The sequence below is a fragment of the Terrapene carolina genome, unplaced genomic scaffold (genome assembly GCF_002925995.2).
Source record: "Terrapene carolina triunguis isolate 2854851 unplaced genomic scaffold, T_m_triunguis-2.0 Scaffold192, whole genome shotgun sequence".
NCBI classification, from domain to species: Eukaryota; Metazoa; Chordata; order Testudines; family Emydidae; genus Terrapene; species Terrapene triunguis.
This window is the reverse complement of record NW_020664543.1, coordinates 11947429-11972939: the sequence shown is the minus strand read 5'-3', so window position 1 is coordinate 11972939 and position 25511 is coordinate 11947429. Positions and strand designations below refer to the sequence as shown.

At 41.0% G+C, this 25511-nt stretch overlaps 1 protein-coding gene across 2 annotated transcripts in view; it reads right to left on the bottom strand.

The window, feature by feature from the left end:
* Nucleotides 1-25511, bottom strand: part of CA10 (carbonic anhydrase 10) — a 316593-nt gene that overhangs the window by 36650 nt on the left and 254432 nt on the right. Inside the window, exon 4 of one of the 2 annotated variants that reach the window (XM_029912155.1) lies at nucleotides 24049-24234. The exons of the other annotated variant lie outside the window; for it this stretch is intronic. Within the exon in view, the coding sequence (XP_029768015.1) occupies nucleotides 24049-24234 (186 nt within the window). The remainder of the gene's footprint in view (nucleotides 1-24048; nucleotides 24235-25511) is intronic. 2 annotated transcript variants of the gene reach the window in all.

Below are 25511 nucleotides of genomic sequence, written 5' to 3'. Positions count from 1 at the left end.
CCCATCTATAGTTAGAACCTTTCATTAGTTTTGATACTGCACCAGTCTCCAACTCTCTTACTCAGTTTCACTGTACTTTGGTACAGTGAAAGAGAACATTCTTGTTGGTACACAGATGAAATAGAGCTGATTGTTATGGCAGATAAATTCAAGATTATTGAAATGTTGTATTTAGAATAATCTTTAACCATAATAACTGCCAAATTGCAGATTAGGATGACAGTATGTATTACCTAGTATATCATGTGTACATCATTATATAGGTATTTACTTTTGTTATGGTGTATTGCCCTATTTGTTATCATGTGTTAAGACATGCTGGGTTGTAATGATTGTATATAAACTTGATTAGATTAGTCATTCCTTGAACTCAGATACTGTTGTCTTCTGTTACAACACATTTTGAGTTATGGAGCAATAGTGCAGATGCCCCATTATCTTGATAAAATATCTAATTATTTATCTATGATACAAACAAGAACTCATACTGTATGAAATATAATATGAATGGAGCCATTATACATCTTCTCTTCACACTGTAACAATGTCAACTGTTTGCTAGCCTGTTGTGAAGAAAGACTCCTATGTAAGAGTATGGAAGTGGGAACAGCATGCCAGTGAACTGAAATCTAACAAAAGATTGATTTCTGATGGAGGTATGATATTAATCGGTGTAGTTTTCATGCAAAGCATATAGTTCACTAATTGTAATTCATTAATTATATTTAATTAAGCCTTTACTGTGTCACAAAATATATGTCACCATCATCTTGCCCTTACAAAGAGAAAATTAAAGTAGCCAATCTGATAATACCAGTTCATCACTGCAGATATAAAGAGAGAGAGAGAGATACAGAAGAACACTAAAGAATAAAAGGCTCACTCATTTCACTTTTTAAAAATTCCACTGACGTAAGCTCTGTTTAGAGATAGAATTTTGTGTCTGTTATGTTCTCTGATCTCCCCAGGAAAAAAAGTTTCCAAATTGTGTTCAAAACTGCCAGTTTCTGAGCAAGCAGCATGAAGAGGTTTTTCTGGGAGAAAGGTTCAATAATTAAAATGAGTCAATACCGATGAGCAGGAGGGTGGTTTGATCTAGTTCAGAAACTGACACTTTCCAGCAGGAAAAAAAATGCAATCTCTATGATAAATTATTTTGTGTAGAACAGGAGTCAAGTAGAAGAAAATCACCCTGGAAGAAAAGAGGGCAAGTCACCGGGGGAATTGGTTTGTTCAAATAATTGTGAGCTTGAACAAAAGAAATGAGATTTCTAGGACAACTCCAGATAGAATCTATAAGTCTCCTGGGATGAGATGTAAAATTGTGTTCCTGACTACTTCCGGTCATTAAAGATCTCATGGCACATTTTCTGAAAGCTGCTGTGTTGACCCTGGTCAAATTCTAACTTGGATAATGAATTTTCTGCTTAAATTTCCCCCTGTTGTTTCAACTAGACATGATTATCCTCTTCACTCATCCTTTGCTTTCGTGCAATGGTTATGATAACCACATGTGCCCGAAAACTGGGGATGTACCTGTTAACTATACAAACATCAGGGCTTTGTCCTGTCCTCGTTAACCCTCTACAGCCTCTGGCCACCCCAGGGAAGTGACAGCTGAGTTGGTGAAATTGACCACAGGCTGGCTGAGCAGATGTGCATATCAGGGACCAGTCTCCATTAGACCTGTCACATACTGATGCCCTGTTCTTCGCTAGACTTTCCAGGAAATCCCCCTCCTCCGCCACCATTGCATGTGTCCATGACCTAGTGAAACCCATAGGGTGTCAGGGAAGGAGAGGCAGAAGAGTTCATAGAATCATAGACTATCAGGGTTGGAAGGGACCTCAGGAGGTCATCTAGTCATAGTACAGAACCTTTGTATTTAATACAATGGACTCCAAAGATTCACTAAGATTTTGCAAGGAAATTGCAGGAAATTGCCACAGGTGTGACTGGAAGCCAGGGTGGAAGAAAGAGATCAGATGAGATGCTGGAAATGGGGACAATTGGGGCTGGCTGGGCAAGGAGACTAGCATGTGCACAGGCAATCTTTGTTTTGGCTTTTCCTAGCAATTGTGTGCTTAACTTTGCTAACTTAATAATGTTCTTTTAACATAGTTTTCTGTGTGTAATAGGAAGTACACAATATACCTGTGCCACTTGCGTTAGAGGTATAAATAAGAGTAAAACTATTGACACAGGAATTGCTTTCATTGAACACCTAGGAGAAATGAGATGCTAGTCCAAACCCATTCCATAACCAGACTGAAACAATTAATATAAAAGCCATGCAATTGTGGTGGTTCTGTTTAAATCATCTGATATCAGTGTTATCTTTGCTGGAACGTCTAGAGTTTCAGAGAATGATATAATTGAATAGAGTTTGGTTATTGCACCTTTTCATGATCCTGGTCAACTTTACAAATGGTGAGTTCAGTGCCATATCCTGGCATAGATCTACAGCCATAACTCCTGCTGACATCAATGAGAGTTCCACGGGTGGAACAGTGACAAGTTATTATGTAGGCATAGGCAATCAGCTATAGGTCACCCACAGCTTTGTGCAGGGGAACCTGTTTTATTGACACATCAGGATATTTACAGCTTTCAGTTGAACGGAAGTCCTGTGAATAAACAATTTCACAGCTGGCAAAAGAGTTCTAATTTAGGTCCCGTGTTCCACTGTAATTCATTCCTGCCGTGTCGGGAGATCCTGATAAAACACTGTGGTCCCTCTGGATGTGGTTCAAGCACAGATCATTCTTGCTGTGCAGACGGGACTGAACCTTGCTGTTACTGCGCTGCTGAATTCTGCCACTGCCAAGGACTTTTGCAGCAGCGTTGTAAGTATGGTTCTTCTTCGAGTGCTTGCCCATGTCCATTCCAATGGGTGTTGCGCGCATGCCATGTGCACGATCATCGGAAGATTTTCCCCTAGCGGTACCCGTCGGTTCGGCAGTGGAGCCCCCTAGAGTGGCGCCCTCATGGTGGTGTATATAGGACACTGCCGACCCGCCGCCTGCTCAGTTCCTTCTTACTGCCAGTGACGGTTGTTGGCGCTTCCGTCAGTCTCTTGCTTCTCAAGTGCCTACCTAGTGGTTACCTTCTTGTTAGTTGTAAATAGTTCTTGAAAGTTGTAGTTTAGTAGTAGTTATAGTTAGCCTCTTTCGGGGGGTTCCCCCCCCCCGCTAGCTCCCCTGACCGGGGTATGCCTCGGTCTCAGGGGTTTAAATCCTGCGAACGCTGCGGGAAGCCTATGCCCCAGGGCGATCCGCACGTGTCGTGCCTTAGGTGCCTGGGTGAGGACCATCGAAAAGATAAGTGCTTCATTTGCAGGAGATTTAGACCCAGGATGAAGAGGGAGCAGGCCTATCGCCTCAAGCTCGTTTTAATGGAGGCGGCTCTTTGCCCTCAGCCGGCAGTGGAAGCGGCACCAGCGACATCGGTGCGCAGCTCACCGGCTTCGGTGCAGGATGCCTTGGCACCGAAAAAAAACTCCTCCAGGGAGCATGGACACCACTCCCCGGCTAACAAAGTGGGTTTGAGCATGCAGCACCGCTCTCAGTCCCTGGTGCCGCATAAGAAGAAGAAGGCGGATGGGGGTCGGTCCACCGCCAGGAAACAGCACAGGGATCCCAGCGGGGTGCGTCCTATATCAGGGCGCCCTCGGCCTGGCCCTCAGATCCTGGCACTGTCGACTCCAGCCCTGCCAGGGGCTCCAAGTCCGGTGCTTGTAGACTCCCTGACTTGGGAGGAGTTGGAGGACGAGATTAATCTCCCCTCCACGCCGGATACCTTTGAGGCCACGTGTGACCTTATTGCCATGACGGCACAGTGCCTGGCCACGTAGGTGAGACCACTGGCAATGGTCCAAGTGGCGGCGCAAAGCCCAGCGATGGCACCGACGCATTCTATGGTACCTTTTGTGGCACTGATGGCGGCACTGCCACCCATTCAACACTAGGACAAGCCAATAATGCTACGGTGCCGTCCCCGGCACCATTGGGCTCCGCCCCTCCATGGTCTGGCTTAGACTATTCGTCAGACTCCGATAATGAGTCGTCGACCTCCCAACATAGTTGGTCCCGGTCTTGGTCCTGGCACCACAGATCGTGGGACGTGCCGGCGCCAGTGGTATCCTGGCTCCCACAGTGGCAGGGGCCGGTACAGTGGCCCCTTTGGACTCCTTGGGCCTACCATCAGGTTCAAGGGCAGGGCTCTAGGGCCGCGGCTGTGGTGTCCACGCCCCGTGCTCCTCCTTCAGCCACATTGGTGCCGCACCATACTCCCACAGCGTCTGAAGACCCCTCACATGACAAGGACCCTGGGTCTTTGCAAGCGGGTGCAACTCTCGAGTTAGCACCCCATGTGGTACCAGCGCCACAGTCTGCCCCAAATAGGGCAGACGTACCCGAGCCAGCCTACAGAGAGCCTGAGGGTCAGGAGGATCCGGTCCCACGGGCCTCATCATTCTCTTCGCCAGATGAGGCGGTGGCTGGCACCTCCACCACCACACTCCCTGTGATGGACACATAGGGCGCACCAAGACCTTCATAGGAGGATGGCCCAGTGTGAGGAGATGCCAGAAGACTCGGACTCAATGGTGGACATTCTTGCCCCATAGGGTCATTCTAGGGTAGCCTTGCCCCTTATAAAGACCATATAAAACACCATAAAGCTGCTATGGCAGACCCCGGCCTCCATACCTCCCATGGCCAAAGGGGTGGAAAGGAGGTATTTTGTGCCGCAGAAGGGGTACAAACATCTTTTTACCCACCCTCACCCTGGAACATTAGTGGTGGCTGCGGCGAACCACGAAGAGCGGCACAGTCAACCAGGTCTTGCCCCAAAGTCACGAGACGCTAAGGAGCTGGACCTTTTCGGCCGTAAAGTCTACTCGACTGGGGGGCTCCGGCTTCGCGTTGCTAATCAGCAAGTGGTGCTCAGCCGCTATGCCTTCGATTCCTGGATAGCGCTAACTAAGTTCCAGGAATTGCTCCCATCAGACTCATGCCTGGAGTTTGCGGTGTTTCTTGAGGAGGGCAAGGTGGTGTCAAGGGCCTCCCTCCAGGCTGCCCTAGCCTCAGCTGACTGTGCGGCTCGGACCATGGCCATGGCGATCACCATGAGATGGAGGGCCTGGTTACAGGTTTCGGGCATACCCCCGGAGGTCCAGCACACCATTCAGGACCTGCCCTGTGACCGTGCGGGCTTGTTTGCTGAGAACACGGACTTCCGCTTGCCCAGTCTGAAAGACTCGAGGGCGACATTGAAGTCCCTGAGGATCCGCACTCCCACACCACAGAGGAAGCCCCCCAAGTCCCCTCCCACTTCATCTCCGGACTCCCAAGGCAGAACTCAGCCAGGAGAAGTGGCAGGAATAATAGGATGTGCCAGTCGCAGTCCTCCTCAGGCCAAGGCCGGGGCTTGTCCAAACAGCCCCCGGGGCTGGCTGAAACCTAACTTTTGAAGGTGCGCCCGAGGACGGAGCACCAGGACTCAATCTGGATCCTTACCCACTCTTTGTGAACCGGCTATCCTACTTCTACTGTGCTTGGTCCCAGATCACTACAGGTTGCTGGGTTCTGAGCACAATAGGGGTGTGATATTCTATCCAGTTCTGTTCCCTCCTGCCTTCCCACCCACCTTCCCTGTCCCTTTTCAGGGATCCTTCTCACAAACAACTCCTTCTCCAGAAGGTGCAATCGCTCCTCACTCTGGGAGCGATAGAGGAGGTTCCTCAGGAGTTCAGGGTCAGCCTACAGGCATCAGTGAGAGCAAAAAAGCCATTCCAAACTCATACTTTCACAAACACGTTTTGTCTACAGGAGAAGGTGCTTCAAGAGAGCTCAGACTGGACAGGATTTTTAGAGAGAAAAATGACCATAAATAGAATTAGGGGATTTGAAAAGAGTTGAAACACTGTGTTTCAATTTCTGGCAACTCCTTAAGCAACAAAGCAAAAATATTTGCAACCTAGCCAGCTATTAACATCGGGGCAGACTTTCCAAAGAGCTCAGCATCCAACATTCCATTTTAGGCACTGAAAGTATGTGGCCAGCAGTTTTCTTATTTGCTTTAACAATGATCTGACACACAAGTCTTCTGTTACAGCTGCAGACTCTACTGATTAGACTCAGTCAACCTCTCTGAAAGTTTGAACACTGCCAAGTTAATTAAATGGTTCAATAAATTTGAGAATATACTTTCAAAAAATTACAAGATATTAAAAGGAAGTTTAGAGACATTTTTAAAAGGTAATTACTGTACCAGCATTCCATAAGCCTTAGAAATGTAGCCATGTGAAGTATTCTAGCTGCTCCATCGAATTTAATATTGTTAACGCTTACATAAAACACTTTTTTTTGAGTAATAGTTATGACATATTTGATTCTGCATATTTAGCATATGCAACATATTTTCACAGACATGCTAAGACTTTCCTGTTTAATAGCATCTAGTTTCTATTAATAATGGTATATTTGAGTGAAAAGTTTGGAACTTTAAAAAGCTCTGGTTTTAAAATGTTTTTTCTAGAGTGTTGTTAAAAAATATCATTCACCTGTGGCACAGGTTCAGATATTAACAACACAAGGTTTTCTGGACAGCATAAAATTAGTGTGTTTAGTATATGTTTGTCCTTGTGTGTGTTATTTATAAGCATATTTTCTATGAAGCTGTGTGCGCTCACATACTGCTACACTCTCTCTATGTATGTACATACAATATAATTTTTGCAACAGAAGGAATGACCACAGAGTTACACATGTAAGTTCCCTTTATAGATCCACATGGAAAAGTTTTGGAGTAACCACTTGGTCAAAGTCTACTGGGTTGAGCACACCAAGGGAAGCCAGGAAGTCATGAGTGCTAATCTGACCTATAATACTGGCTTCTGTTGTTGATCTCAGTCAAATCACTTAACTTCTGTGCCTCAGTCTACGTATTTTGAAAATGGGTGTAATAATTACCATGCAGGGTAACTGCTAGTTATGACAATGAGTTTGTTATTGACAGTAAAGCACTTTGAAGAAAAGTGCTTATAACGTGAGCATCTATATAAGAAGTTATAATGTAATCCCAGATTTTACACCCTGCGTCTCACTAAAAAATGGATGTTCACAGCACCGTATACAACAAAATTTGTTTTATTGCTTATACTTAGAATAGGAAATACACAAATATCACAATAAATTGAACTACTTAAGATGGTAAATATCCAGGTTTTTAATAGTAACACACTGAAATACATCTTCTCAAAATTCATCAAGGCAGTAGAACCTCTAAAGCATTCACTAATGAATGGGAAACTTTCTGCAGATTGCAAAAATAGTAAGTGGTAGTGGTGGTGGGGAAGACTATTAGAAATCAAGGCTACTCCATCCATTGTCAGATGTACTTCCTTTTGACAAGTGTAGTTCAGTGTGAATTATTTATAATAATTCATATTATGCTAGTAAATGTGCTTTACTACATTCTGTAAAGTTATCAGTCTTAGTACCAAGAGACTTTGCTACTATGCTCTACTGTTAGGTCTCTGTCAAGAAGTGAAGTAAGATTATTGGGGTTTGGGGAATAACAAAGTTCTGCTGTAATTGCAAATCCCATTACAGTACTCACCTGCAGCCAGGGCAGAAATGGACAATAGCAAATAATGTATCCCACTACACACAGAATACACATTGGGTATAACCCCCTCCAGTGTGGAGGGAATGCGCCAGCTCCACATATACTCAATTTAAATCCCGTTAATGGTAAAATGTATCCCTAATAAGACTTGAATGATTTAAGATAAAAGTCTTAGAGTATTTACACTGGGGATGCATTTGCCCCAACAGCTTAAGTACAGCAAAAGGGCTTGCAGAAGCTGTCTGCATTACAATGAATGCTACCTTTTAGGATGTTCTGATGAGCTCGCAAGAGCAAAGCTTGTGTTGATTTTGTTACCAGAACCCCAAGCTTTATGAATGCATGGTTCCTTTACTTCACAGAATCTATGCTTACAAAGAGTAACCTGAAATTGGGAAACCAGTAACAGTCAGCGGCTTTTTAACTATCAAGCCTGCACTGGTGTCAGAGACAGACAGGGACAGCCCACATTAGTTTTATGGTCATCACATCATCCTGAGATCTTGTGATAGCCTGTGTAAATGAGAATGACTATCCATAGGAAGCAATGGCAAGTGATTGCAGCAACTTGCAGTGAGATGTGTTCTTTGTGCTTGAAAATTTTGTGACAGTCTAAGGTTATAGTGCGTTATAACCATATTCAGCATATAGAGCTGTCTGCTGGTTTAATGTAATTTCTTCGATCTTGTGGTTAGAGGATATAATCATTGAAAGACATGCTGGGAGCAGCAGCCATATTATGAGTGTGACATGGTAGATACAAGTTGTTTGTTTTAGTCTGTCTGCTTCTAATTCTGTTTAAAATTGACCTAAATCTATTCACGGTTCAGGAGCAGCATGTTTTAACACCACCACCATTAATGCCTGGCTATGCTGCAGTGGATGCCCTCAGTTCAATTCTTTTCTAGAATGATTATTGTAACACAGCAGGAAAACCAGTTTGCTAAAAAAGGCCTCGTCCTGCAAACCTTTACTCATTTCAATAGGGCTGTTAGTATGTGTAAAGATTTGTGGGAACAAGCCCTAAATTGGCTTACTGGAAACTTGCTCAGTTTGAAATCTTTCAATGTAATTCTCTCTCTTTAAATACAAACCCAGGGCTGGAGATGTAAAATATTTCAAACACATATATATTTCAAATAGGCCATAGGATAAAGGATCCTTGGAACTTTAGGTACTGATTTCCCCCCCTGTAATTTTTTCCTTTTATCATCTTGCTTCCTTTTTTAAAAATCCTGTGAGATTGGAATAGCTGTTAATTAGAATCTGGGAAAATGGGTAGATTTTTAAAATTAGGGGCCTTGGGGAATAGTTTTACCAGTTGGGTGGAAGAATAGTTTCTCTACTGGGCCTTGGGCAGCTCAGGAATTGGAGGCACTCAGTCTGTAAATTCTAACAAATTTATTTGGGCATAAGCTTTCGTGGGCTAGAGCCCACTTCATCAGATGCATCTAGCCCACGAAAGCTTATGCCCACATAAATTTTAGTCTCCAAGGTGCCACAAGGACTCCTGGTTGTTTTTGCTGATACAGACGAACACGGCTACCCCTCTGAAACCAGTCTGTAAATTGCAAATCAAAGGGTGCAAGTTTTCTTAACTAAGCACCTCCTTGGGCTTCACCTGAACCACGCTCTGCAGGGGTCACAAGCTGTTCTGGCACCAGGGCAGAAAAAGGCCTAGAATGCAAATTCCCAAACGCAGATTAAAATCATTTCCAGGGTGTCTACACTGCTACTGGTGGATGAGTTTTTCTGGCGGTAACAACATTGCAAGAGCTAGGGTAGACATGGTTCTGGTAGAGCTCTCAAGTGCACCAGGTTTTGTGGGATGATCTGCATGTCAGCTAAATCAGGCTGCTCTGCTGTATCGCTGAATCAGGCAATATTCTGCAGAGAGAGAGACTCCCAATCCAAATACCCAGAAGCATGGGGAAAGCACACAGCACTAGGAGCCAGAAGTTCTGGTCTCATCTCTGTTTATATTTCTCTGCACTTAAAGGGCCCTCACTGAGCAAGACCTTATACTCTGCCTTAGAAGGGCAGTGAAGTGTCACTCTCCTATTTTAGAAATAACTTAGAAGCTGCATAAGGTCACTTCCAACAGAGCTAGGAACAGACCCTAGATCTCTCATATAGCAAACCCAAATCTCATCCACTGAGCTACATTGCCTTTCAAAATGAATAGGCCAAATCTGTGGGTTTGGCTAACCAGTGGAGCGTACTCACTTGCCAGAGCCATGAAGAGAACCCAGGATTCCTGATCTGCAACATTCTACTGCTCTTTGGGCAAACAGCTGTGTTGCATGTTGGCAAAGCTTGTCAATTCTCCCTTAGTGACTTGTCTACATAAAGGATAATAATTATTCCCATAGCCTCATTGGTGCATGCCATGGATCTGAAAGTCCAGGGTTCATCCTGCTGATGACCTTTTGGGTGAAAGTTTTGTCCTTATGCGTGTACATGATGTATTCTGTCCTCCCCCCCCCCCCCCGAGTATTTTTAAACTAATATTAATCCATATAGTGAGAGAACATCCTTAAAAACAGGTTTTATAGTATTAAGAAGTAAAAACCAACCATCTGTAATCTGCTAATCGGCATGATGTGCAACAAAATGCTATAGTTCTTGTAGGCAGTAGTGGCTCCCACCACCAATCCTAGAATAGATGAAGCCTTTCCTGTAAACTATACACAAAGATGAATAAGTTTAAATGAACCTATTGAGACAAGCTAGGAACCGTACCATAAAAGGTACAACTTTGGGATGTGTCTTAGAGCTTCAGACATGGATGTGTCTTGGTAGAGCAATCTGTGACCTGAGTGACTGTAAATCACATATGTTGTGTTGCTTTGTACTTCTGTAAATAACTATAATTATTTTTATTGCACTTTTTTAGTACCATAAGAAACTTTGAATGAAACTTTATTGACCCTTCCTTTTCCTTGATGAGAAAAAGAGTAGAATTATATGTCAAGAAGTTTCTCCTGAACCCGCTTGTTAGTCACTGTGTTCTTGGTATTGGTGAGCCTTTTATCTTCTTCTAAATCAGAATTCTTTCTTTCAGACAAGGGCAGCAAGTCATCATTTATACATACTGCCAGAGATTTTTTTTTTTAATTTGCTCCCTTATTTAAAAAGAAAAATAAGAGTTTGATTCTTGCTTTGCTGGAGGATGTGGTGACACAAATCATGTGATCAGAACTGAATCTGGAAACCTGCTCCTCTCCTTTTTTAAAATAATGAGTTTTAGTGCTGGTGAAAAGGTGCTTAGTGACTGGCTGAGAGACTGATGCAACCGTACAAGCCTTCTTCCACAAGAGATCTGCCAAGGTGTGTCACTCCTGACCTGTAGGAAAGAGAAGTCTAGAGGTGAGGGTTAGCTTAGTTTCATGATCATAAATGGTCCAGGATCAAGTCAGCTGCCCCTTTCCTCACCTCTAGACTCACATTTACCCACATGCTTAAAGATAAAGTTAAGCATGTACTTAAATTCTTGCTGGCTTGGATTGAGAACAGAGTGCTTGGCCGCTTGCAGGAGTGATTCCTCAGACCTTTGATTTTCTGCTTTGCTTGCCATTAGTGTCGGGGACCGAATAGGGCAAAACTGACCTTATAAAAGAATGCCCAGTGGATAACAATCATGCTGTATCTGATTTTTTTTAAAAAATGCGTACAGCAAAGCTTAACCTGACAAATATCCACTTGAAGGTATGGTAGGGGAGGTAATATCTTTTATTGGACCAACTTCTGTTGGAGAGAGAGAAGTTGGTGCAGAAATAGTTATGTCATCCGCCTTGTCTCTCTAATATCCTGGGACTGACAAGGCTACAACAACACTTGAAGGAATATCACTGTAACTGTGATTAGAGCTGGTTCTGACCAGCAATATGTAGGAGAATAGCTCAAATATGAGTTATTGATTCCATCATTGGGAGAGGCTTACCAGGATGGGTTAGTGGTGGTGTTTCCATGCCTTGGATAGAAAAAATAAACAACAATAGAGGGTAACAGAAGGAAATTGGTATTGATCGGTTTCCCTTTTCTAGCTAAAATATAGAACTTCATTTGCCTTTGATAGAACTTTCCAAGTAATAAGTATATAATCCTTTCATGTGCCCATAGTAAACCATCTCTCAGAGAACTTTGTTCTGTCGTTTGGATTTAAAAAAAGGATATGTATTAAAGAGTGACTCTCAGTCCAGTCCTTCCTACCTTTGCTTTTAATCCAGCAAATCTTGGCAGATTTGTGTGTATTAATTTCCACTAGTTTATAGAGAGATAAGAGTGTAGACAGACAAAAGGAGATGTGATATTAAGAGATAAATAGAAAGAACAGTGATTTGGAAGAAATTTGTTCTATCCTAGTCAACTCTAATCCTTTTACAGTGTTATCATTGTGACGCTTGTTTCTTTTAAGGCATGAATATCTTGAAAAACTGATCCTTTATTGTAATCATTTTAGATAGATTTTATTCTTGTACTTTAGCCAAAACTCAAATTTGCTCCTCTTTATTGGTTTAAAGAATTTCTTAATCCATAATCTCTTATGACAATTTTTGCCTAAAAAAACTAAGCATCTAAAAAAAAAACCCTTTCCTTTTTAGTTTGCAGGAAGTATCAATAAAAGTAAACTGGGTTGTAAAATAAAAATGCCTTGAAGTTACAAGTAGATTGACTTTATGGTATGTGGTATCTGTATCATTTTAATTAAGAGAGGAGTACAACAACACTTGGATAAGTCTAACCTGAGTAGGGTCAAACCAGCCTGGCTTCTGTACAAAAAAATTTTAACCTGAGAGAGTTCTCCGACAAATGTAATGAAAAGGAAGATGCAGCTGACATGATTTACTTGGCTTTTTAATAAGCTAATAAAATCTCTCAGAAGAAACTATTAAGCACAAGGTAAAGGGACAAAGACCAATGTAATGCCGTTGAAATAAATTGAAGGTTAGAGAGTTAACAGTAAGGGTCGAAAACTAGGCTTCTATTTATTAGTAAATAATTATAATCTGGAGGAGAAAGTAGATGAGGAGTTGACTGATTTAAAAAAGTTTTTGCTAGTAATTCTGGATGGATTTAAACACTTTAGAGAATAGGGCAGTTTACATAGCATGTAATAACTAGCAAAAATAATCCTAACTTTTCTCATTTTTTTCCCCAAGAAAAATAAATAAGTCACTATGGAAAAACTATAGGGATTTTCTTTTTTAATTTGGGCTTGTGCCCTTTTCTGATGTCCACTTTATGATAATATTTGCAAAGATTATTTTCCTACCCGTTGTTTAACTTTAGAAACTTCAGGAATGTCTTTTCCCAGAGGAAGGATGGTCTGGTGGTTAGGGCACTAGCCTAGCATTTGAGAGATCTGGGTTCATGTCCGTGCTCTGCCATACACTTCTTCTGTGACTTGGGCAAGTTACTTAACTTCTCAGTGCCTCAGTTCCCCATCTGTAAAATGGGGATAATAGCCCTTTCCAACTTCATAGGGAGGTTGTTCAGATAAATAATTAAAGATGGCAAGATGCTCAGACAATGTGGTCATAAGTACGTTACTTAGACAGAATTTGTTGGAGGATCTCTTGGGGCTGTAACACCTTTAAATTAAGGGGCGAGGAAAAGGTTTTCAGCCTTTAACAAAGGCTTCCTTTATCCAAAAACTGTATTAGAAATATACATGTTAGTAAAATAATTTTAAACAGTTAATTGCTCAACTTCCACTCCCTTGACTTGGCAATATCACCATTTCACTAGTTTTCCAAGGCAGATAAGACATGAATTACTAATCTAAAAAACAAACCATGTGAGGGAGGGGGGGGTTAAAAATCTTTTCAAGACTTTTTTATATATCACAAAGAGGCACAAGCCCAATTTTTTCTGTTCCTTGAAGCTCACCTTTGATGAAGCATCACAATAGAAGTGTAAAAGGAAAAAGCAGACACAGGATACTTGAATGAAGGGAAATACCAGTGTTAGATAGATTATTAAAATATATGTCCTTAACTGCAATACAGTGTCTAGGTTTTGTTTTCTCATAGCAAGAAAGCTATTATCCAGCGCAGAGCAACAAAAATGGGTATTATCCAGAACAGAGGAAAATTTGGCCCAGGTGATGGAAACACTGCTCAATGCAGCATGTAGTCAGCCAACAGATTTCACTGCCACAGGTCCTTGAGACAAATAATGCAACAGGATAACATGACTTTACAGCAGGCTAGCAACAACGTTGTGTAACATTTCAAAGTTATTTCCATTCAATTCTTTTTGGAAAAGTTTTGAATTCTCATTCTCCTCCATAGTGCAACACAATTAATAATGTCCAGAGTTCCACCCCCACTCAACACATATCCTTTTTCCATTCAGTGACTCTTCTAAACGTCCCCAAACTTTGAAAAGTTGCAGAGTTGCAAAGATAGTGTTTCCTTTTCCCAGAGTGTAACTTTTCAAAAGATAAGGAAGTCTGGAAAAGTTAGAATGGAAAAATGGAATAAAGAAAGGAAAAAGCGGTAACCTCACGCCTGCCCTCCCCCCGAACTCTAGCCACAATCATTCTCTTGTGTTCAGTGGCAGAAAAGGATTAACAACAAAAATTTCAATGTGAAAAGGAAATTTTTTGTTGAGTAATTTTCGGCAGAAAATAAACTAAAAAAGACATTTTGCCCTTGAAAACTTTTTTCAGTGAAACCCTATTTTTTAGCACGAAAATTTTGACCAGCTCTACAGCCTGGTAATAACATTTGTAGCCATGCAGGCTAAGATGACATGGGAAATCAAAGTTTATTCATCAGGGTGCAAACTAATTATCTGTGGAGGGTCACTAAGGAAGTTCCTGCGCCATCAGCAGAATTACGTGATTGATTAGATTCATTGTAGGGTTGTGGGTAAATGGGATTTCTGGAAATGAATTGGGCTTTCTCTGACCTGTCAGGTACCAGCCACTACCTGAGTCTGGAGTCCAGTGCCAGTGGTCTGATTGGCAGAATTGCACCTGATGGTCCCTGTGTAGAATCAGTTAAAGGTTACTGAGTTAAGAGGGATCTACAATTTTAGCAGTAATAATTAACTAGTTAGTATTTAAATGACAAATCACCCAGTCAAACTCAGTCAAAACTCCATTGATTTTCATGGTAGTTTAGCCTGGGTAAAGGACTTCCGGATTTGGTACACTGTTTGTACAAAAAGATGATAAAGTATGCATGCCCTCACTACTGCGTTATTTACCTTCTGTTAGCTGTAAAGGTTTTTTGTACAAGTGTTTCAGTAAAGATTTCTCCTTTCCCCTGGAACATTACATTAAAGGCACTTAGGAAAAAGTTAAAACTCATAGAACTTCTTATGGAAAAATCATTACCAGTTACTTAAAAACCACTGTAAAAATGAACAAAGTCTTCTGTCTGTGGAGGTAACTTGGCTGTTTAATTAAAGACACATCACCCCACAGCAAGTCATGTCTCCCTTAAGCAAATTAAAATCTAAAATCAGGTGAAATGAATACTTCATAAGTGACACTAGAGGTTTAGCGTATTGAATGTTTTAATGCTCCAAAGGTTTAAAAGAGCAAATCCTACACATCTACTTCCCTGAGCAGAAAAACTATACCTTGTTGCTTTATGATGTTGGAGTTAAAAATTCAGGCACCAAAAGGAATTTAGATTATATTATGTGACAATCCGGTTCTCACCGGTTTGCTTGCCCCCACCACCCCTAAAGAACAGTTGGCTACTGAAAAATATACGTATAGAAAAAATAAAGGGGGCAAACCCAAAACAGAGTTAGAAATCCAATTCCGTTGTCTGAAATTCTGTAAATTCTTTAACAGTTTTTTAGTTGTTCTGACTCTGAGCCATCTTTCAAAATCAAGATGTTATAGAATGAGAGTCCCGGATTGTAAAGTTAAATGACCGTTCTTTCCAATTGTGTGTGTTATCATTAGTCTTAGCACTCACAGGGCTAAATCCACTATTCTCCCCCGGCTCCCTTAACTTTATATCCCTGGTGACACAGATCGAAAGTTTCAACTAGATTAAATCCTGACTTCTTATTCATGCAACAAATAAATGAACTGCGGGGCTCTTGGGACTAAAAACATGATCCTAGACTATGAAGGGCTGAGCAAAATGTACCATTTTGATTTGCTACAACTGAAGGTATAAGCCTTTCCTAGTTTCATTAGCTCTACCATAAAATATACACTTAGCCCTGCAGTAAGAAACATATATCTTACTAGTGCAAAATTCTCATTTGTTTCTTCTCTACTATTAAAGTTTTTGGAGAGGTAATAATAATATTAGAAACTGATTATACATGAGGTAAAATACTTAAGTTTCAGTTTAAAGCTTGGACATTACATAATATGATTAATAGAATTAAGGCTTTTACCTTAGAAGGGATGAAAGAAGCTAGTTATAAAATCTAATTTCCCCTCTAAAATGGCAGTGTGACCACAACAGCATTAAATGTAAGACCCCGACAGCAAGATGACACTGGCATGGCTTAAACTGTAAAACCAATTGTAAAAAAGATTTAGACTTGCTGTTTATAAATAAATGAGGGGAGGGGGGAATGAAGACGAGAAGATAGTCAGTGACATGCAGTGATTACATCTTAACCTTTACCATATGATTTCTCACAGCTATTGATTTCTGGAGTTGGGTTATTTAAGTAGGCTATCCTATCCATCAGCAGAAGGCGACTGTTCAGCCAAAGAATATAAGAGGGAACTTAAGTTAGAATCCAAACATCCCATTTTAAAAAAGATATTAAAAACCAAATCCCACTTCCTAATATTATTGGACACTAAAATGCAGTTCTTTACAATCAGACAGCATAAGAAGTTTGCTGTACCGTATAATATTTCATATTGCTCTATTGCAAAATGTTCCTGTCCCAATTTCCAGGAAAGTACCGTAAGTACATAAAAGCTCCTCTTAATACAATACAGTAAGCTTAAAAGCAAAATTTCCTTATTCAGAAACAATGACTTTGGGCACTATTTAAATATTTGCCCTTTTGCTGCTTGTAGAACATTTGGATTTCAACACATTATTTTGGGATTGTTATTACTGTCACATATTGATAGATGTTTAGACAGTTCACTTACTGCAGCGAATACCACTCATTTTTACCTTCCAATTTGAAGGAATCTATCCCTCTGCAACCCTCTAGCATAACTCATTACAGGGCAAATAAATCTAAAACCTCCCACAACAAATGACACCAAAATTTAATGGAACATGAAATCAAGTAAATGGAATTGAATACAGTAATTAGTTCATATTTTAATCTGCAGACCTGTTTATTATCCATCAACAGACTAACAATTAAATCTGTGCTACTCAGATGATTCACTTTGTTTTTAGGAAAAAAGTTTATAGATATGTCAAAGCAAATTAATCAGAGAAATTTGGGAAACAAAACACACCATTTAGAGCTTTAATATTGGACATTGCTGGGATATAGTTTGTTGTGTGTTATAACATTTATGGATATTTTATACTTTGTTTTTTACAGTATTGTACAAGTATTACTATATAGCCTTCTGGACAAGTGCTGAATTGTCCTGCATGGGTGCACTATAGGGGAACAAAGCATAGACACATCCTCCCCCACTACCATACAGCTGTGCAGGACCCAGGCACAATGCTGATGCTAATGGTCCCTGCTTACTAGGGGCAGGTTGGCTGGCTAGCAAGCCTAACTGGATGCCACAGAACCAAGAAGAGGGATCAGAGCCCCTCTCCCTCAGCATGCCTACTAGTGTCTGGTAGGAGATGCTGGAGGAACGCATGTTACACCTTTTTTTCCCAGCAGGTGTGCTATCCCGCATGGATAGCAGAGGCATTCTGCCTGTGTCTGCCCTACCCAGGTGTAAAGTCTCAGAACACCTCTGCTCGGGCTCTCTAGCTCTGCAGCCCTCTTCAGTTACTATTACAGGAACGAAGGCACAAGCTGGCTCTTTAGCTACATAAGCTTAAATACTTAACCCAGTACGGTATAAACAGACTGTGCTAATTATTGCTTGCATTCTTCTCTGCTTCACACAATTATCCTATGCCTGAAAGAAGAAGATTTTAGTCTCCTGAAGATGTTTAGATGGGAGGCAGCAGGCCTTCCTTTCCTATGCTCACTGCTGTCACTTATTTAATTCTCCTTTCCTGAGGAAAAATCTGTAGGCAGGATCATGTGCTCCAAGTTCTTCATGTGAATGGCAGAGCTGCATAGAGCTTTGTAGGTGGTGACAGGGATGAGGGATTCAAAGAAGGAAGTGACATTGAATCAGAGGGCCTGAAAAATGACTTTTTTCCCACACCCCTGAGCAACATGAGTTTTGCCGACCTAAGTGGTAGTGTACACATGGTCTTAGTCTGGGACTTCACTTGGGCCTGCACTATAGTGGCGCATCTATGGTGTTGTATTGCCATAGTGTAGATGCTTTCTACATCGACAGAAGGGTTTTTTCCATTGCTGTAGTTAATCCTCCTCTCCAAGAGACAGTAGCTAGGTCGATGGAAGAATTCTTCTGTCAACCTAGCTGCATCTCGACTGGGGGTTAGGTGAACCTAATTACGGTGCTTAGGGTGCAAAAATTTCCACGCCCCTGAGTGATGTAGCTATGTCAATCTAATTTTTAAGTGTACATCATGCCTTGATTTTGAGATCCTCTTTTAATGTTCATTGTACAATTAAATGCTTTAATCTGTGAGAAGTGTGTTGAGCCCACTTAATTACATACCAGATAAAGAATCAACTGCTTAACTGACTCATATTTCAAATCCTTTTATTCCTTATTCCATGTTGCTGGAAACAGTCAAACACATTCCTGATAGAATAATTTTATATATATTTTAAAAAGCTTCTGCTGTTTTCAAGACCTTTAAGCATTACAATTCTCAATTATCTGCCCAGAGTCCACTGTGAAGTGATAATTAGGTGCTAAAAGGTAACCAGATTACTGTAGAGATCTCTCTTGACATCCTTTAACACCTAATTAGGCCACACATTAGAAATCCCTAGTGGTGTTCAGACCCTAATACATTTTAAAACAGTTTGGCATTACTGGGTTCTGTCTTCACAATTTTGCACCATCCTGTTGCTGTCAAGCTTGCCCTAAGTCTTTGCCCACTTGTATGTTGTCTTGACTAGAAAAATAGATGTGTCTGGACCATGTGGTAAGAACACACATTTTTCCCTAGTGTGTAAAGCACCCTCATACCACATTCAGTGGGAGTCCAAGCAACTCAGGACTTGTCTACACTTAAAAGGCTGCAGCAGCGCAGCTGCGGCACTTCAGTGAAAATGCTACCTCGTGTGGGTACTCCACCTCCCCGAGAGGCGGTAGCTATGTTGACAGGAGAAGCCCTCCTGTTGACATAGCACTGTCTACACCGGGAGTTAGGTTGATATAACTGGATTTTCCACATCGCTGAGTGATGTAGTTACACTGACATAAATTGCTAATGCAGATCAATCCTTAGGCCTTGTCTAGACTTGAAAGGTTTGCTATTATATGCTGGTCTATGCTTCTAGCATAGATGCAGTTTATACCAGCATGAGTCCTTTTGTCAGTATAGCTTTGATCAGTTCCCTGAGCAAAATAGACTATATGGGCAAATGGACTTTTTGCCAGTATAACTGCATCTACAGTAGGGCTCTTGCTGGCATAGCTATGTTGGCAAAAAAAAAAAAATCACACTAATAACCAGTACAGATACACCAGCAAAACATCTAAGTGTAAATCAGGTCTTAGACTGTAAACTCCTTGGGACAATGTCAGTCTTTGTTCTGTGGTTGTACGGCACCTAGCACAATGGGGGGGCCTGATCCATGCCTAGGGCTCTTAGGTGCTACTGCAATACAGACAATAATAATCAGCAACTCTCTACATCAGGCCCTGGAGGTCCGGAGAAATTTTGCAAAAAAAAAAAAAAAAATCATCTCCCCATTGCCACACAGATTCAACTCTGTGAGTGTTAGTGATGGTGGAAAATGTTTTAAAAATGTCCTTAACACACTAGGAATTTTCAAACTTTTCCCTAGCACTGATGCAGCTGAGGAAGGGTGCATGTAGATTTGAGAATCACGCCTGTATCCAATTTATACTAAAACTCCCACCACGTCTACCAGCACTGCTAGACCAATGGTGGGAAAGATGCTCATAAACTATTAGTACAAAGAAGGTGCAAAAGGACTTGAAATTCATGGCAAATAGTTAATTCCTTTATATGGGCTCAAATGCACCAATTCTGGCGCCAGTCCTGCACCCTGATTCTCGGAGGAGTCGCGACGAGTTCACTGGGATTGCATTTGGGCACAATGGAATGCTCTTGACGATGGGGTCCTAGACTTGCATTTATTTTCTCTTAGCTGACGTGTTTTGCAAATATTTTAAGAAGTGCGTTTTCTATTTATACCTGTACTGTATTTTTCTTTATTCTTTCTCCTTTGACCAATATTATCCTATCACTATAGTGACAGCTATGGGCAGTAGCAGGCCTGAAAGCATATGTTACTCCATAACGTCAGCTAGCAATTAACTAGTGTATCATTTCCTTAGTATTACTGCTGGGAATTGTAAACATTGTAAGTAACCCTTCCCAGACCGGAGAGCTTATCTAAAATGACCCTGTTGTTAAAAGTGGAGCTTGTTGGATGGAATTATACTCTCCAGGCCAAATTCAGCTGTGGTGTGAAAGCTGTTTCTTTGCTGAGGAATTGTACCAACTCTATACAACAGGGTCCATTTGGCCCTCTGTTTTGTATTATGGGTACAGCATAGCATGTGGGAATGTGACACGGCTATTCAGTAATAGATATTTTACATAGAGATGGACCAAGTCCAAGCAAAGCCAGCTCCAGGCACTTCCAAATCTCAAAAGGTTCAGCCCCATGTCTATTTTCTGTCATTCATAATGACTGACAGTTGTCACCACTTTTGCCAGCAGTTTTCTTCTTTTACTTGGGAAAGAGGTGTTGTATCCGTTGGCAAATATTGGCTTTAATGGTGACCTATGTACTAAGACAGACATAACAGGACGACCCTGTTTCAAAGCTAAAAAAAACTTCTGGACCCTTGGCCATTCCTTCCATGCCCTTTCAGTTCACCTCCCTCCATTTCACATGTTGTTTTCTGGTTCTCATACTCATTAATGCTGGTTGTTTTTTTAATCTGTCAGAAGTGCTCTTTATTTGTTGGTTCTCTCTCCAACTGCTCCATCTCCCAAGTCCCACCTAATTTACTTTTCCTCTCTCATCTGTCAGCTGTGCTCTGTCCTCCAGCTCTCTCTTATTTTGTCAAAGATGCTGTTGATTTTTTTTTTAACCACCCTTTTTTGCTTTTGCTGCATGGTATTAAATATTGGGGCTGCAGTGCTGTACGTTTTCACCTTTCATTACAATCTATACTCTGTGTGACTTTTACTTCAACACAAAAAAATTATGGCTGATATATTTCTAATCCATCAATCTCTCCTGTGACTTTCTGAAACAATGCTGATATGCCAAATCGAATACAGGGCTATATTTCAGCCGTATTTCTTGTTTCTTTGTTAAAGCAAACTATTTTGTATTGAATATCGCTCTTACTATTTAGATGTGATTAGCAAAGCAAGGTCGTATTTATTAAAACACTCGATGTTCACTTACGAGTTAAACATTAGATCCAATGTACGTGTCCATCTATCACAGAATTTAAACAAGGCATCCACTAGTCAGTTATGTAAGACATGAATAATTTTATGAAAACACCGCCGCTGACTATATTATACATCTACATAGCTTTATACAAAACAAAGCAAATGATTACCATCAATTATAATAACATCATTTGACAAGCCTGCAATTAATCTGCTGCTCTTCAGATAACTGTTGTTGCACAATGCCAAAGAAAATGCCATGCATTCATTGACTCATCACCAGAGTCTATGATAGATGGTACAGATGGTAATGTGATTATTCATCTTCAACAAAATAAATAAGTGCTTTGTTGCTGGAAACTATTCCTTTTGGTCTTCTAAAAGAATGATAACAGGGTACTCGAGATGTCTTTGAAGGTAACTCTAATATACCCGTAGTGAGATGCAGTTCTTCTGAAGCATTATTTTAATTATTTACTTAGAATTTGTAGCGTGCTAGGTGCTTCACAGACAGGAAGCAAGCTCATGGGAGATGGGTACAGCCAGGAGTGGTGAAAGCTTCCTAAAAGTGGGGGGAACCCCTGCCCTGCCCCTCGCTCACTCCTCTCCGTCGCCTCCCCGCCATCTGTCACCCTTACAGCCTGGTAAAAAGTGATGGGACTACTGCCCCCTGTTCCGGCGCCCCTGAGTACAACAAAAAATAAGGATGGGAGACTAAAACTCTTGTATCCCTTCTGTATACAAAGCGACTGAATGATTGTCCCCTTTGAGCTCAGTCCTGCCCATAGTCTGTCAGCATCAGCATGTATCCTGAAAAACTTGCTACCAATGCATGTACCCCTAAACTGCTGAAGGCGTTGTCTACACTAGCACTTTTGTTGGTAAAACTTTTGTCACTCAGGAGTGTGAAAAAACACCCTCACCCTCCAACCGACATAAGTTACACTAACAGAAGGGCCGATGAGGACAGCACTATGTCGGCACTACCGCCACTTGTTCGGGGTAGTTTAATTATGCCGACAGGAGAGCTCTCTCCAGTCAGCATAGAGCAGCTGCATGGGAGACCTTACAACAACACAGCTGCATTGGTATAGCTGTGCTGCTGTAAGGTCTCTAGTGTAGACATAGCCCGAGAGACTGATGAGAACCATGTATCAGAGGGCAGGATTACTGCTTTGCCCGCTATTATTTTGTCTCTAAATCAGGTCCTGATACTGCAAAGATATAGCTTGTGTGGTTAACTCTCTGTCCCTTGAGCAGGCCCACTGACTTCAATGGGACTATTCACCATGTGTAAAGTTAAGCTCTGCATATTCTTCACAGGATTATGGTGTACAGTAGAAAATGTTGGACAATGGTAAGCAATAAAGGTAGAATTTCTTTAGAAACAACTACCACCTTCAATATTACTTTCTGGTTAATATTAGAATTTGATAATTAGTTTTGACTTTTCTTAAGAATATGATGGACTAACCTAATGATACTTGTCATGGATAACCACCAGAGGTGAAAGTAAGCCGGTATGGTGTACCGGCAAGAGCCAGTGCCGGACTGGCCCGGCTTCTCCAGCGGTGATTTAAGGGCCCAGGGCTCCAGGTGCTGCAGGGAGCCCCGGGCCCTTTAAATCACTGCCGGAGCTCCGGCGGCGCTTTAAAGGGCCCGGGGCTCCCCACAGCGGCTGGAGTCTCTGGCCCTTTAAATCACTGCTGGAGCCCTGCCGCCGCTACCCCAGCAGCAGCAGGGCTCCAGCAGGGATTGAAAAGCCCTGGGCTCCCTGCAGTGGCAGGAGCACCAGGCCCTTAAATCTCCGCATGAGCCTGGCTGCCGCTACCCCAGCCCTATTCTGAGCCCTGCTGCCCCGGGGTAGCAGCGGCAGGGCTCCTGCGGTGATTTAAAGGGCCCGGGGCTCCCAGCCGCCTCTGCAGCTGGTAGCTCCAGGGTGATTTAAAGGCCCTGGGACTCCCAGCCACAGCCGGAGCCCCAGAGCCTTTCAATCTGGAAAGGCCCACCTCTTCTGGCTGAGGCCACGCCCGCTCAGGACTCCGGCGTACTGGTAAGTCCTTTAAATTACTTTCACCCCTGATAACCACACAGATGGCAAACGTATTGCATTCAGATTCTTTTTCTGTAATTGAAACTATGACTCTGAACGGTAAAAATCTGAGTGTTTCATGTTCTACCCTGCATTTTGTCTGGGTCTAATTTACAGGAAGCTTTTACGGTCTTTATGCTGCTGATTGTAAAATTTATTTTTGTGTTTTAAAGAATGAAAAATATTGTGCTGCAATTTCAGAATGTTCTTGGATAGCTAGTTAATATTCTATTCAAATTCCTTTGAAAATCCCAACTTAAGAAAGGTAGGTGCCCCAAACCCATTGAAATTCAATGAGATTTAAGCACTGAAGGTGAAATCCTGGCCCTAGTAAGCTACTGGGAGTTTTGCCATTGACTTCAATAACCCAGAATTTCATCCCTAATTTCCTTAGTCTCCTTGAAAACCCCAGCCTGACAAACCAAATTCCCAGCTGCAATTTGGTTATTTCAACATGTGAGTAGCATATATCTAAAACAACAATCCCTATGTTGCCCCCCCCCACCTGGCAGTGAACATGCTGTGTTTGATATGATACACATGTATTACAATGCACAATTTAAAAAAAAATTCCCTTCTTTTCGAAAAGGAGAGAGTTTTTCATGAGCAGCAATTAGTTTGACGCTACCCTTAGGCAGAAATGGAGAGCAGGTATTTCATACGGGTTCATTTTAAACTCCAAGTACATTGACATACCTCCCCAGAAAAAGCTTGTCCGTTAAGTAGATGTTCTGATCCCTGGCTATCTTCACTTCCAAAGTGTAACCGGATCTCTTCCAAGCGATGACTGTATGTCATGGGCCCTCCAGAGATGTTCACCAAATGCTCTTTGTCTAACCGTAGAGAAACATGTCTCCCTGTATTATACATTGTCCCACTGACCTAAACAAAATGAATAAACAATATAAAATTAAGTTTTTCTAAACCAGTGGTGAGTCCTAGAAAATAATGATACAGACTTCGAGCTTTTTCTACTTCAACACCTTCAGATTAATCCAACCATAAATCTTTAAAAAGATCAGAGATTAAATACCCAACTGAAGGATGTATTTCAAGTTCTGCTTTTAAATATTATACTTTATATTCAAATATTTTGCTAAATCCCTATGTACATATTTTAGCCACAGGCATGTGGTTAACACAATGAATGTGATTATTATACCTCTAAATAAGTATATATGTGAAAATATTCTTTATGCGAGACCTGAATAATGACTTCATTACAGAATTTCTGCACTGAAAAAGGGGAACATTTCAACTGCTGTATAAATAATTCACAGTATATTTAAACAAATCAGAAATTTAACTCATTTTTTCTTACTGAAAAATTTATAAGAAAATTGTCTCAAAGCAGAGATGCCACAAAAGCCTTCTGCTCCCATTGGAATCAATGGTAAAACTGCATTGATCTCTGTTATAAGGCTCCATATTTTGACAAGAATGTTCTGTATTTTATGTTCCAGATACATTAGTTATATCGATACAGAATTAACCTTTGTTAGTTCTTATGTCCCATCTTCTTTTAAAATTAATCTTTATTTTATTAAAAAAGAATGGAAAGATATGCTTTGTTTGTAAAATAAAATATAAACAAAAGTGACCTTAAAGTAACAACCCAGTTAGTATACAATGGAAGGAAAAGAAATTTAGTGCAGAAAAGTGTTTAATTTTAAAGAATGAAAAATATACTGTAAAATTATTAATTATATGAAAAATAGTGTAAGAACAGCCTTTAATTTATGCTATTGTAGGGAAAAACACATTTGTTTGAGTGCAGAATGGGACTGAGGCTTACTTCCTAAAATTCTGCAGGGATGCAAATAGTACATTTAAATAACATTAATTAATATTAATTAGAAGGAAGTGTAGCAATGGTATGCTTTGCTGCACTTTAATTTAAAATTAAAGGCTTGACAATTATGTATTATATCCTATAGTACATTGATACTGTAGTAATTAACATAGCTGCAGTGACATTTTATCTTTAATACTAATTACTGTTTAAATGACCTGTTTTGTTGCACAGTATGCTGTAAAGTTACATTACACAAACTGTGCGACACAACTAAATGGGTAAAAAAAACAAACTATTTTATCTTATTTTGATACAGGTGTTCTACATTTATTTGGTGTTATTTCAATTTAGAATGGGGAAGAAA